The sequence below is a fragment of the Pieris napi genome, chromosome 5 (genome assembly GCF_905475465.1).
Source record: "Pieris napi chromosome 5, ilPieNapi1.2, whole genome shotgun sequence".
Taxonomy (NCBI): domain Eukaryota; kingdom Metazoa; phylum Arthropoda; class Insecta; order Lepidoptera; family Pieridae; genus Pieris; species Pieris napi.
Window position 1 is genome coordinate 9,714,899 of NC_062238.1, and position 14,474 is coordinate 9,729,372.

The window sequence follows — 14,474 nt, forward strand, 5'->3', positions numbered from 1 at the left end:
TCGTATTACACTTACCCTTTTTATATATTACAGTAAAATCGTACTCTGCGAGTTTTAGTTTCCACCTTGTTAAACGGGAATTTGGCTCCTTTAAATTCATAAGCCATTGCAAAGGCTTATGGTCGGTGACAATTCGAAACTTACGCCCAAAAAGGTATGGCCTGAAATACTTAGTAGCCCAAACTATGGCTAATAACTCTTTCTCTATCGTTGAATAATTTTGTTCACTAGTATTAAGAGTCCTGGATGCGTATGCTATGGGTCTATCGCTACCTATTGAACCTTGGGATAAAACGGCTCCTAATGCGATATTTGATGCGTCTGTCGTTAGTATAAAATCTTTTGTAAAATCGGGGTACTGTAGGATAGGATCATTCATTAATAAAGTTTTGCAGTGTTCGAAACATTTGATATATTCCGGAGATAAGGTAATAGTAGCGCCTTTTTTTAGACATGATGTAAGAGGTTTAGTGATTTTTGCGAAATCAGAAATAAATTTCCTATAGTAACCTAATAGTCCTAAAAAGCCTTTAATTTGCTTTGTTGTTTTTGGTATGGGATAATTTGCTATGGCCTTGATCTTATCTGGGTTAGGTTTAACACCTTCGGTCGTAATTATATGACCTAAATAAGGGGTTTCTCGTTTAAGGAATTCGGATTTATCCATTTGGATTTTAAAGTTAGAATCTCTTAAGCGTTGAAATACTTCTTTAAGATTAGTCATCATTTCCTGAAGGGAGGTACCAAACACTAAAATGTCATCGAGATAAATTACACATATCTTGTTAACTAGACCTTGAAGAACATTGTCCATAACACGTTGAAAAGTAGATGGAGAATTTTTTAAACCCATAGGCATTCGAAGGAATTCGTAATGACCATGTTCTACGCTAAATGCAGTTTTGTGAATGTCCTTGGATGACATTTCTACCTGATGGAAGCCACTAGCCAAATCTAATGTACAGAAATATTGGCATTTACCTAATTTATCTAGAACGTCTGTAATATTTGGAATCGGATACTTGTCGTCAATTGTTTTATCATTTAACTTCCGAAAGTCAATGACTAATCGCCACTTAACTTTTCCAGATGCGTCACTTTTCTTTGGCACTATCCATATAGGTGCACTCCATGCGGAGGTAGAAGGTCTAATTATACCTTGATCTAACATGTTTTTTATTTGATTTTGAACCTCGTCACGATGTATATATGGATATCTATAGGTTTTACTATGAACAGGCAATTCATCGGTCGTATTAATACAGTGTTTGATTTTATTAGTAAATGTCAAAGGTTCGTGTTCAAGATGAAAAATGTCTGAATACTGTCTACAAATATTTTTTATATTAGCTGTCTCCTCTGCGTTTAAATGATCTATGCGCAAACGCGATAAGACGTCGCGAGCTCGGGCATTGTTATTAAAAGTATCATATGACACTTGTTCATTAAATATATGAGCTTTAATGGGTTCCGTCAAAGAAATTATAATATCACTGTTGGTGGGATTAGAGATTTCTAAAATTGCGTGATGATTATTTGCCGTAGTTATGCATTCATTTATGTAACATTTCCCGACTTTTTGATCTTGAATACATATATCACCGTTGGATATAGAAGTAGGCACACGTATTAATTTCGAAGAATTAGCTGGAATTATAGCTTCGCATAAATTCACACTATGGGACATGTACATATGAAGGGGGTTAGATGCAAACTTCGTAATTAATTTTCTAGATTCTAAATCAATTTTTGCCGACCATTTTTGAAGAAGATCACAACCAATTAGTCCATCGAAATAATTATGGAATTTATACACGAATAATTTTATCCATGCATTGTCTTTGAATTCTTTGAAACACGGTATATATATTGTATAATCATTCTTGGTAGTAGCATGCACGTTTGAAACAATAAATGGTTCGAAGTTTAAAGGAAAATTTGGAAAGTAAGTATCTATAGCTTCGGGTCTTATAAAAGATTGATTCGCACCTGTATCGATTAGAAATTTTAATGGTGGGAGATCTGGGTGTATTAGAACTTGAATAAATGGTAATTGTCTTTGATTTTGTATATTTAACTCTATTCGGGGAAAACTATCTTTCGATCCTTTGGAAAATCCTGTTTGGAAGGTTCTGGCACGTTGTTTTCAGAATTTATGGTTTCCGGTTGTTCAGTATACTCCGTTATATTATATTCGTCGGCTGTTGAACAGTCATATGGTAAGTAGTTAGGGTCATATTGTTGAAAGTCACATGGATATTCGTCATTGTCATAGTCATAGTCGCTATAGAGATAAGGGTCATTTAATTCGTTATTATTAATCTGTCGAGTTTTAAAGTAATTGTTAGGGGGTGGATTACCATGAATCCTCCAGTCATGTCCAGTCTGAGTAGGTGGTAAAACTCGAGCAGCAGGGTGACTAATACCACTCATGGGTTGAGGGTAATTTTTCATAGGTATTGGTTGACGGGGTGGAATTCTAAATCCCGTAGACATATTCGACCTTGGCAAAGCTTTAAACATTTGTTGGGTCCTTGAAGGACCTTGCTGCTGGTACATATGAGGCTTATATGAATTATTGTTAAAATTTTGACCATTATTTAATCTTGGCAAGTTAAAAGGTTTTTGATACTGTGGATTAATATCGTATCTATAAGGTTTTAGAGTAGGCGAGCTAGATATTTGAGGTGTAAAATTTTGTCTCTTCGTATTTTTGTTTTGCAAGTAAATTATGTTCATCTCGTCTTTTGCATATTGCAACGCCACTTCTAATGTTTCTGGCCTCATACATCGTATGCGTGAGCCCAGAGGTTCCTCCAAACCTTTTAGATACGTTTTTAACGCGAGGCTATTGTATAAATTACGTTTAGCCTGAATAGTGGTCTCAATTTTATCATGAACTTCTACATATGTAATGATTGTACTCAATAAATTTTGTATACGCTCATAAAATATATGTGGGCTATCTGATCCTTGCGTTAATTGTGACAAATCAGTATAAAGAGTAGACTCATCTCTGTGATCTGAGAAGCTATTAATTAGAGTGCTTCTTATGCCACTCCAATTTTGAGGGGCCCCATTTGTTGATAGGGCTCTGGCGGCGGCGCCCGTTATTTTATTAATAATTCCATTAATTAATGCTAAATTTGTAACATCATTACCCGGACTTGGCTTGGCATAAGTCACTACTAACGTGTCACATAAGTTCAAAAATCTTGTTAAATTACACGCACTTCCGTCGAAGTTCGGCACAAATTTTAAAGCTCTTAAAATCCTATCTAATAATGCATCTTGTGCAATTGAAAAATTCTCAAGGGAAGCTTCGCGCTCCATGTTATCTTCTAAAATATCTTCTAAATAATCTAAATGTCTATTGCGATCTCTCAGCTCGATGCGAGAGGCAACTCTTGGGGCTTCGATTCCCCGGTTTTTCCTAGGATGGAAAATTTTGGATGATTTGGGAACACACAGGAATGTAACAACCAATCGTTAAGAAATGTGTAACTTACATATGCATTTCGACGATGGTGGCACCTTTTGTCATCGATTTCTGGATGCGCCGTGTGTGGTCCGCTGTCCTCGGTTCTTGTGAATCGTCGATTAAAACTTGAAAGTTTATTAGTTCGCGTACTCTACGTAGTCGATCTACGGAGTATATTACTTGGTACGCGCACTGACTCGACGATCCTACCGACTGCGCCAATTAAGTGAGGGCCAGCGGTGGATTCCAAAAAAAACCAAAATATATTAAAATTACTTTAATTAATTACTTTTACAAATAATGAACTTAACTAGTTACAATTATTTAATCGGCCCGATATTAGGTGCACGATAAATATATTATATAATAAACTTAACTACTTGAGACTTGACCGGTCCGATATGAGGTATCCGATCAAAAAGCTGTTGGTTCTCTTGTCCCTTTCCTTATATAGCGTAGTTTCGTAAGAGGTGACTTGTATTGGGTTTTGCGGGGCAAAGGGAGTGCAATGAATATGTAACAAGGGTGTACGCTAGTGTCTGTATGACTTGTTTAATTTGAATATACTCGTAATGTCTTTATACATCATAATATCTATGGCATTGTAACTGACGCTAGTATTTACTGACAATCAGCGTAGAAGTGTCAAGGATAAATAATAAAAAGCTTAAAATATATACTATTTCAATCTCTAAGGCTGTGACGAACGCGTTGTGGTGTATAGTGTATTAAAATCTATCATCATGAAGCAGAATTCTGTATATTCTCTTGGAATGTATGGAAGAACCAATCGTGACCGCAAGCAAGTACGCTTCTGTGCAGATTTTGATAAATCTATAGTAATCAACAGCTTCCTGCGACGAGGGTGGAGGGAAGTAACTCCCGAAGCAGACTGGAATATTTACTGGTCAAACACAGCTAACTGCCGCAGCATTTTCAATCTGGAAACCGGCTACAGATTACAGGATAACCAGATTATCAATCATTTTCCAAATCATTACGAGTTGGTGCGCAAAGATTTACTAGTGAAAAATATTAGACGCTACAGAAAGGAGCTCGAAAGGGAAAACAATCCCCTCGCAGAAAAAACTCAAATCAAACTCCCAGATGGACAGGTCGTCAGTCGCTATTTATATTTAGATTTTATTCCCACGACTTACATTTTGCCCACGGATTATAACCTTTTTCTTGAAGAGTATCGTAAATCGCCACAAACAATGTATATTCTAAAGCCGTGCGCCAAGTCCCAGGGGGCCGGAATATGTTTGATAAACAAGCTCTCAAAGTTGAAAAAATGGTCGAGAGAATCAAAGAAATATTTACAACACCAACTCACCAGCAAAGATATGTATGTTCTCTCCCGTTACATAGATAATCCGCTCTTGATCGGGGGTAAGAAATTCGATTTGAGGATTTACGTTCTCGTAACATCTTTTCGTCCCCTCAAAGCTTATATGTATCGAAACGGGTTTTGCAGATTCTGTTCACTAAAGTACGACACGAGCCTAACTGAGCTCGACAATATTTTCGTACATTTGACAAATGTTAGTGTGCAGAAATACGGTGAGGAATACAACGAACACCACGGAGGGAAATTGGGTATTCAAAATTTAAAACTATATTTAGAAGGGACCCGGGGGCGGGAAGTTACTCAACGTTTGTTTGAAGACATGCAGTGGTTGATAGTTCATTCGTTGAAGGCAGTTGCTCCTGTAATGGCAAATGATCGACACTGTTTTGAATGCTATGGATATGATATTATAATTGACGATAACTTAAAGCCATGGCTTATCGAAGTGAACGCTTCCCCGTCGATGACCGCGACTACTATTAATGATAGAATATTAAAATACAATTTGGTGGAGAACCTTCTTTCTATTGTCCTGCCTCCTGATGGGTTTCCAGATGCACGCTGGAACAAAATACCCAGTGCTGAAGCTTTGGGAGATTTCGAAACACTTATAGACGAAGATCTCATGTACAAGGAAAGTAGTGACGAAAAGAAACTATGAATTATTTTTTTGTTTATTTAGTTATAAATGATGTTTGTTACCTTAAAAAGCTTTGTTATAAAAAATCTCAATAAATATAATAACAAAGTTTATTGTTTATATTTATGATATCTGTAATAGCGTGAGTTGACATCCTCTCTCTCTATCAATTCTTCATCGATTAATAAGTCGAAGTCACCCAGAGCGTTTTCTGATGGGATTTTGTTCCAGCGAGCGTCCGGTATCCCACCAGATGGCACGACTACAGACACAATATTATCGATTAATTTATACTTTAAAATTCTGTCGTTGTGTGTAGTCGACTGTAACGAAGGGGAAGCGTTGACTTCAATCAACCAGGGCTTCAATGCATTGTCGATAATAATGTCGTAACCATAGCACTCGAAACAGTGTCGATCATTTGCCATTACAGGAGCAACTGCCTTCAACGAATGAACTATGAGCCATTGCATTTCCGCGAACAATTTTTCAGTAACAGAACGGCCGCGCGTTCCTTCTAAGTACAAACGAAAATTTTGAATACTCATTTTCCCTCCGTGTAGGCTGTTGTAGTCGCCACCATGTTTTTGTACACTAACATTCGTCAAGTGCACATACATATTGTCCAATTCCGTAACGCTCGTGTCATACTTTACAGTGCAAAATCTGCAAAAGCCGTGCTGAAATAGATAAGCTTTCAACGGGCGAAACGATGTTACTAAGACGTATAATCTCAAGTCAAATTTCTTACCGCCAATCAAAAGGGGATTATCAATATAACGAGATATAACGTAGCACTCTTTGCTGCCCATCTGTGGGTGGAGGGGAGCTTTCGCTTCGCGGGACCATTTCTTAAGTTTCGACAGTTTGTTTATCAAGAAAATCCCGGCGCCTTGAGATTTTCCGCACGGTTTCATAATCCATGTACTTTGAGGGGATTTTCTATATTCCTCGACAAACATGTTGTAATCCGCGGGTAGGACATAGGTGACAGGTATGAAATCCAAGTGGACGTAACGTGTGACTGTTAGTCCATTAGGCAGAGTGACCTCAGTTTTCTCAGCTAAGGGATTCCCCTCGCGTTCCAATTCCTTCCGATAGCGCTTTATATTTTTGACCAATAAATCTTTTCGCGATAGTTCGTAATGATTCGGGAAATGATTGATCATTTGATTATCGCTCATTCGGTAGCCGCTTTCGATGCTGAATATATTTCTACAGTTTGTTGTGAATGACCAGTAGAAGTTCCATTCGTCTTCTGGGCCCACTTGGAGCCACCCACGTCGTTCAAAGTTGGTCATAATAACGGATTTTTCCAGGTCCGTGCAATAAGTAACTCTCTTCTCTCTTTCTGGTACTGTTAGATTTTTCGACGCTGAAGCTTTTTTGTTTTCCAAAGCCATATTACTCGAAATTAAATACTTTATAAAAATAAACTGGGTATTAAAATAAATATAACAAAAATATATTACGTTTATAAATCATTTTTCAAATAAAATAAAAAATTGACAATTTTTTTAAAAATAAAGATAATAAACTTTCATAGTTGTTTATTATTGGTCATTGTAGAGACTAGTTTATATTGTAATATTCCCACAGATTCAGATAGGTATATAAATGGATAGGTTGGTAGGTTTTATTTAGTATTGTCTTTTATTGACATAACTTTTACACATTTAAAGAAAACACTTTTTACCGGATTTAAGGTCTGTATTATTATACGTTTACAATTATTTTACTTACTATGTACAGACAAAAGTTGTTGAATGTCAAAAAGTATCACAGCTGTAGAAAAAGTTGTATTATAGAGTGAGTGTACTATACACCGTGAGTCATTTCTGCCAAAACCCTCCTTCTTTTAGGGTCGATTCGACCAAACAAGAGTAAATCTTAATCTTAGAATAAATCGTCAGTTAATCGAGAGTAAATCAATTTTACGTTTTACCAACTACAAATTCTAAGAATAGTGGGCTTATTCGGGAATTGCTACTATACCGCCGTTACGCACGGAATAACAGCTATTCCTAGAATAATTTAATGGCGTCAGTCAGTCCAATCAGCTGATTTCTGTCATTTCACAAATATGTATTCTGTGTTTTAATTTCAAGTCAACGCAACGCACTAAATTAATAGTCAAGCATTGTATAATGAAATGTTTAAACAATTTATTATTTATTTATTTGTTTTTAGATTTTTTATTTTCTATAATATTAGAATGAAATTCAACTGGGCTCAACAGAAGTTCCTTTTTAGACGAAAGCCTCAAACAAACAAGAAATAAAAACTTTTTGTTATCGTTTGACACCTGTTAAAAGCTACTTTTTCACACTATAATACGGCAAAATCGAGTTGACATGATGTATGCTCTTACACTGTCCCATTGTAGAACAACATTTATTTGCCGAGTTTTATTTTCGTTCACCATTCTCTTGCTATTCGCGTATTGTTATTCCTAGCACAATTATACTATCGATAACGTGGACAAACGACTATGGATTTACTCGAGATTAAAATCATGGAATAGATTATTCTTGGTATAGTTACTCGAGTATAAATTGAAGTTTGGTCGAATCGACCCTTGGTCGATACCAACTCCGGGGAAATAAATACAGATAATCTTTGAAGCATAAAGAATTTTAATAAATTTATAAACTGCATATTCTCAATATTTCGTTTATTTAGTATCTAAGCTTAACACAGTTCAGGGCAGCAATATTTTCTTTTAAGATTTGTGCATTTTGTAGAGGAAAATTTAATCAAACTTTCAAGTTGCATAATTTCGCGCAAAATTTTTCCGTCGAAGTTGAGAATTCGCAATTTGGAAGCAAAAAACGTGACGTTAAAATATTCACAAGGGTTGCTGGCTCGATCTCGCTTCTCGCTACACTACTAACGTAGATTTAAAACTACTACATATAAACTACTAGAAAAGGGTTAGGCGTTAATCATGTTTCTCAATATAAAGGCTGCGTCCGATGGTCATTGGTCATGGCGAAGAAATCGGCATGAAGTGGCGTTCAGTGGCGGCACCAAGAAGTGGCGTTGAGAACGTGTCTCAACTCTCAGCCATAGCCGGCTAAACCAAACCTGACATTCGCGTCAATCTCACAGTCATAGCTAAAATGTATATTAATAATGCCACATACACATGTTTCCTATGTTTGAATGTTGAGGTCTCTGAAAGAATGACCAGCACTGCGGAACACGTCTGCTCCACTAGCTAGAGCTAGGGCCAGTTACAACCACAACACACACACATTACACACTTAAAATTTATTATTTTGTAAATGTGTGTGTTTCGTTAGTAATAATTGTTATGTCTATGTTTAAATATAATAGTAAAGTAACGGATTGCCTCGTTTTTATAGAAAATCTGTAAATATTTAATTATTTTGCATATAGAGAGATCCGACCAGCAAGAGAAATCCATTGCTGTTGAATCGGGATTCATAGCTTTAGAGATGACAATCGCTTGCAGGCTAAGATTACACTTAAATATTTTTATATATAAATGTAACATTTTCAGCTTAATTTCGTTAGTTTTTAAAAAGCAATTTAGATTAAATCATAACTAGTTAAAACATTTTTCGTAAATGCCATAAAACAACGTAATGGGGTTAATCAACGTCGGAGGTCGCAAACGCGGAGTTTTACGAAACTTTTGCACTATTAAGCGCTGTTGTGTTGCTGCTTAACATATAGAACACTCGTGGGAAGTTATGCTAGCAAAGTAGCAATATTTTTCCTGGACGGCAAACATTAAAATGCAAATTAGCAAAGTGTTCACCGCATAAACTAGGACCACTTAAACCCACTGTGTTTAGCTATTTACGGTTGAACTCACAACGGTTTCATTATAGTCTAGACATCGACAGGCGATCGCTTCGTGTAAATTGCTTTCTCCTTACTAGTTATAAAACTGTTTAATTAATTCCTACTCTTATGGCCTTTGAATGTGCGGCCAGTGCTAGCCACATCCTCTTTTTCCAGTAACTCTTCATCTATAAGCAAATCAAAGTTTCCAAGAGCTTCAGGGCTCGGGGTTTTATTCCAACGAACGTCGGGGATACCATCAGGCGGTAGAACTACTGAAATCATGTTATCTATTAATTTATACTTCATAATTCTATCGTTCACGGTAGTGGAGGTAAGTGACGGCGAGGCGTTGACCTCGACTAGCCAGGGTTTTAACTGATCATCAATTATTATATCGTACCCGTAACACTCGAAACAATGCCGGTCATTCGCCATCACCGACGAAACCGCCTTGAGCGAGTGCACAATGAGCCATTGCATGGCTGAGAAAAGCTTTTCAGTCACAGCTCGGCCTCTAGTTCCTTCTAAAAATAATCGTAAGTTTTCAACGCTCATTTTCCCTCCGTGTATATTGTTGTAATCGCCCCCATGCTTCTGTACGCTCACGTTCGTCAGATGCACATACATATTGTCCAATTCAGTCACACTAGTGTCGTATTTTACTGTGCAAAATCTGCAGAACCCCAATTGGAATAGATAAGCTTTTAGTGGCCGAAATGACGTCACCAACACATACAGACGCAAATCAAACTTTTTCCCTCCGATAAGCAAAGGGTTGTCAATGTATCGGGATATCACGTAGCTTTCTTTGCTTAGTTGAGGGTGAAATGGAGCTTTGGCCTCGCGAGACCATTTCTTTAACTTCGACAGTTTATTTATAAGAAAAATTCCCGTACCCTGAGACTTTCCACACGGCTTCATAATCCACGTACTCTGTGGGGACTTTCGATATTCTTCGACAAACATATTGTAGTCCGCCGGTAGAACGAAGGTTACGGGTATAAAGTCAAGGTGAACGTATCTATTCGCCACTTGACCCCCAGGGAGAACGACTTCAGCTTTCTCAGCGATCGGACTGGATTCTCGCTCCAACTCTTTGCGATATCGTTTAATATTTTTCACAAGCAAATCCTTCCTCGACAATTCGTAGTGGTTGGGAAAGTGATTGATCATTTGGTTATCGTTCATTCGGTACCCGCTCTCGACACTAAACAGATTCCGGCAGGTCTGTGTCGACGCCCAATAAAAATTCCATTCTTCATCTTGTCCCACTTGATTCCAGCCTCGTCTCTCAAAGTTACTCATTAGAACGGATTTTTCCATGTCTGTGCAGAAATTAACTCGACAACGTTCGATAGGCGCGGCGTTTACTCTACCGTATTGGTTTGATATTAGTTTTTTTGTGTCTGCGTTCATTTTCAATGTAGTTTTAATTTGTTCTATACAACTTGCAACTGACCTGCTCCGTACGTATCCAATCGGAATCTGAACTTTTAGTCAAAGCGTTGCGATAGGAACATTGATTAAACAAGGATAGAGAAGCCTCAAATGCTTAATGAAGCAAATTAATAAATCGATATTTTTCAAAGTAATATGATAAACCAATAGTATCTTTATATATATAATTCTTCTGTGAGTGTGTATGTCACTGAACTTCTCTCAAACGACTGGACCGATTTTGATGAAATTTTTTGTGTGTGTTCAAGGGGATCTGGGAATGGTTTAGATTCACAAATCAGCCCGGCAGATGGCGCTGCAGTCGGTACTTTCATACTTTGTTTAATATCCCAATCGCTTGAAATATCATGCAGGACAACGTCTGTGGGGTCCACTAGTATATAATATATAAAAATCAGTGGCGCTATAAACTCTTTAGGCTTCAGAATTCTGAACCTGTTTCAAGATCATTTTTAAATTTAATAGGCAAGTAGGTGATCAGCCTCCAGTACCTCACACACGCCGTCGACTTTTTGGGTCTAAGGCAAGCCGGTTTCCTCGCGATGTTTTCCTTCACCCTTCGAGCGAATGTTAATTGCGCACATAGAAAGAAAGTCCATTGGTGCCCAGCCGGGGCTCGAACATCGAACTCAAACATATATACTGAGCCTAGTAGCCAACACTGTTCTCAGTAGTATATATACTCATAGTTTTATTAATAATGTGTGTGTGAAATAGCTTGTTAAAAAGCTCTTTTTTTATGGCTCTGGCACGATTTGTGCATTAGCCAGCGTCAAGTATAGGATTTTTTATAATTCGTGCTTGTCTTTAGAAATTCGACCGTGTCCTCCATGTACGGTTTAGGCACTCGCCCGGTATCGCACAACCCTCCCAAAGGACGAGAACAAATTTAAATTAAATTAAAACTTGCCCTCGAACCGGGAATCGAACCCGGTACACATCACCTAGCTAAAAAAAAGCTCTTTTGTAATTATAAACGTAGAAGTGCGCAATTTGTATCATTCAGGCCCCGAAAGTTAAATGTAAATGTTATAAAATATAAACACGCTTCCCTTTAATAAATATTCTGAACACGTTTCTAGCGACCGTTAATATTACTCTACAGTTAGTGAAATACGTCGGTATTAAAAATATTTTTTTCGCAATGTTACTTTGAAAGGACTGGTCATTAATTCTAATGGAGCTCTCACAGTACAGTTTCTAAATTATAAAATACATTAACATTATCAAAAGCGCTCTTTGCTCTTCGTTGATGTGTTTAATATAAACTGTAGTTATACATTTACTAGGTTAAGTTTCAATTATCTCAGCTATTTCGTTAGCATAGCGATACCATAAATAAACGAAGCAACGTTCAACTAAATAATTCAATACGGACACTATATAAAAAGTAAAATGTAAAGCGGGAACGGCGAATGATCGTGAAAAGAATTTGCTAACATTTTCCTTTCTCAGATTACATACATTTTTGCAAATATACTCAGACCATTATTATGATTAAGTTCTGTGGATGCATATAAATTTACGCGCTTCGTCGAGCGCAACGACATGGATTTTGAGATAAATGTATGGCGTAATTGCAATTCCATGTCTGAAAATTTCGTTATTTATTTGATTCTTGGGCGGATATCAAATATCGTCGTAAAGGTTTGTTATACTACACTTTGGGTTAATATTTAATGTCCCTTGAGGCACTTAGTAACGAGCGAACCATATATATAAGCTAAAATATTAAATGATTATTTAAGTTACAGTCAAAACCTTCAGTTATAACGACATTGAAGGGACCGTATAGTTGCCGACGTTATATCCGATAGTCGTTATAAGCAATGTCATATACACAAGTACAGTACATATGTATGTACATAGTTATCTATCTAGAATTGGTAGGTATGGGTTATAATATGGTATGTTAATATTATAATATGTAAACGAGTCAAAAAAGAAACAAAAATATTTATTACGAAATAATTAGGTACAAAAGTAATCAGTCATTTTGGTCTGTTTTTTTAGCCCAGTCTCAAATATTTTTTGCATTTTACGTTTCATACTCCTCAAGTTATGAGTATCAACAGTATCAAACTGTTCGTTAAAGGCAACAAATTTTTGCAAAATTGTTACAGCGTTAAGAGCCTCCGAAATCGTTGTTGGCTGAAACTGTTCATTGGGAGAAAGTGCGTAGCTAATAATATGCCTAAATATTCATTCAATGTCTTTAAATAAGATTTAAAATCGTTTGTATTGTTTTGTTTTGCTGAGACAAGAAGCGGTTGGTCGTTATAGCCGATGAATATCGATAAAATTTCGTCGTTGTAAGCGATATGTCGCTGTATCCGATGTTGTTATAAGCGGTTTATTTACTGAATAGTTTACTAGGGATTCGGACGGGACCATACAATCTGGTTTAATAACCGATGGGTCGTTGTAAATGATGTCGTTATAAACGCTTTTGATTGTATTTGTAAATACGGAGGTGAGTTTGATTTTGGTGTTATCACTATATGTTTATCATGTTATTTGAACTATTTCGTATGGATGAGCTTATATTTAACTTCTAACCTATTATTTTGGTGGTAATTAAGCCCCGGACAATTACGCCATGTACTTATGAACGAAGGCCGTAAAGCTCTTGGTTATAAAACCATAAATACCGTGTTTAAAATAGCTTTAGTTTCATATGAACATTCTTGCTCGTAGCGGTATTTATACAAAGTTTAACTCTTATACAATAGCAAGGCGCGGCGTTAGGAATTCATCACATTAATAAGGATCTGTATATAACACAACTATATCTGTAAAGCGATGACTGTTTGATTGAAATACATAAGTTAATTGTAACGCACCTAATAGTCTATTCAAATTTGAAGGTTATTGAAATTATTCTTATATATATTTTATAAGAATAATTTTTTTTTGTACTTATAAAAGACACGAATAATTATCGTAAAGGCCGATTTACATTATCTTAGTGTTTAGGAGAGTGCTTTAGGATAGTACTTTAGTTGAAACATGTAAACGCTACTTGCTTTAGTAAACGCTACGCTAAAGAACTTGCCTTTCAAGTTGTACTAAAGCACTCTCCTAAACACTAAGATAATGTAAATCGGCCTTAAAATATCTGATAATTGGAGCATTCTCTGACATGTATGTAAGTACGAGTAGTGTTAGTTAGTTAGGTTTTATAACAATAATCTTTTCTTTGTGCGTTTTTAATACTCGATCGTACTTCAAAGGAAAATATTGTAAGAAAATCGGCTTGCCATAGACCCAAAAATTTGTGTAACCCTTGAATGTTTTTTTTGTTAAATACATAACAGGCATTTCAGAGATTTTTTTTCGAAAAAGCGTTACAATAAACGAAACTGAGTCAGTTATAATCAATAATATAAATTATAATTTTGCTTTAAGGTCAATAATGTAGAATGGAAATTGTGATCCATCCATCCATGATATGATATGTACGATACAAATAATATAAGAATTGACCAATTCATATGACTAATAACGTAAAGTGTAAAATTCCTTTAAAGACAAATTTGCGCGGCATTGTGTGTGGCACAATATGCGAACTTACGATTGTACCACCTTACACGTTTTTGTACCATATTCTTACAATAAATTATTATTATTATCTCTCTAAAAATGATCACCTTTCCTTTCCATTACTTTTAAAAGGCAAGGCAATCCATCTAAGCTTGATACAAATCGTCAATTTGTGTGTTCAAGAC

General features: G+C 36.3%; 3 protein-coding genes across 3 annotated transcripts; 1 reads left to right on the forward strand and 2 right to left on the reverse strand.

The window, feature by feature from the left end:
- Positions 1 to 4,168: 4,168 nt before the first annotated feature.
- LOC125049751 (polyglutamylase complex subunit TTLL1-like) lies at positions 4,169 to 5,580 on the forward strand. The gene has a single exon (XM_047649188.1). The coding sequence runs from the start codon at positions 4,225 to 4,227 to the stop codon at positions 5,491 to 5,493; it is 1,269 nt and encodes a 422-aa protein (XP_047505144.1). The 5' UTR covers positions 4,169 to 4,224; the 3' UTR covers positions 5,494 to 5,580.
- LOC125049749 (polyglutamylase complex subunit TTLL1-like) lies at positions 5,515 to 6,978 on the reverse strand. The gene has a single exon (XM_047649187.1). The coding sequence runs from the start codon at positions 6,873 to 6,875 to the stop codon at positions 5,583 to 5,585; it is 1,293 nt and encodes a 430-aa protein (XP_047505143.1). The 5' UTR covers positions 6,876 to 6,978; the 3' UTR covers positions 5,515 to 5,582.
- Positions 6,979 to 9,399: 2,421 nt separating this feature from the next.
- LOC125049741 (polyglutamylase complex subunit TTLL1-like) lies at positions 9,400 to 10,742 on the reverse strand. Its single transcript, XM_047649178.1, has one exon. The coding sequence runs from the start codon at positions 10,702 to 10,704 to the stop codon at positions 9,400 to 9,402; it is 1,305 nt and encodes a 434-aa protein (XP_047505134.1). The 5' UTR covers positions 10,705 to 10,742.
- Positions 10,743 to 14,474: the final 3,732 nt, after the last annotated feature.

Excerpts from the sequence above, each read along its gene's own strand:
- LOC125049741 (XM_047649178.1), bottom strand. The coding sequence starts at position 10,704 with ATGAACGCAGACACAAAAAAACTAATATCAAACCAATACGGTAGAGTA.
- LOC125049751 (XM_047649188.1), top strand. The coding sequence starts at position 4,225 with ATGAAGCAGAATTCTGTATATTCTCTTGGAATGTATGGAAGAACCAAT.
- LOC125049749 (XM_047649187.1), bottom strand. The coding sequence starts at position 6,875 with ATGGCTTTGGAAAACAAAAAAGCTTCAGCGTCGAAAAATCTAACAGTA.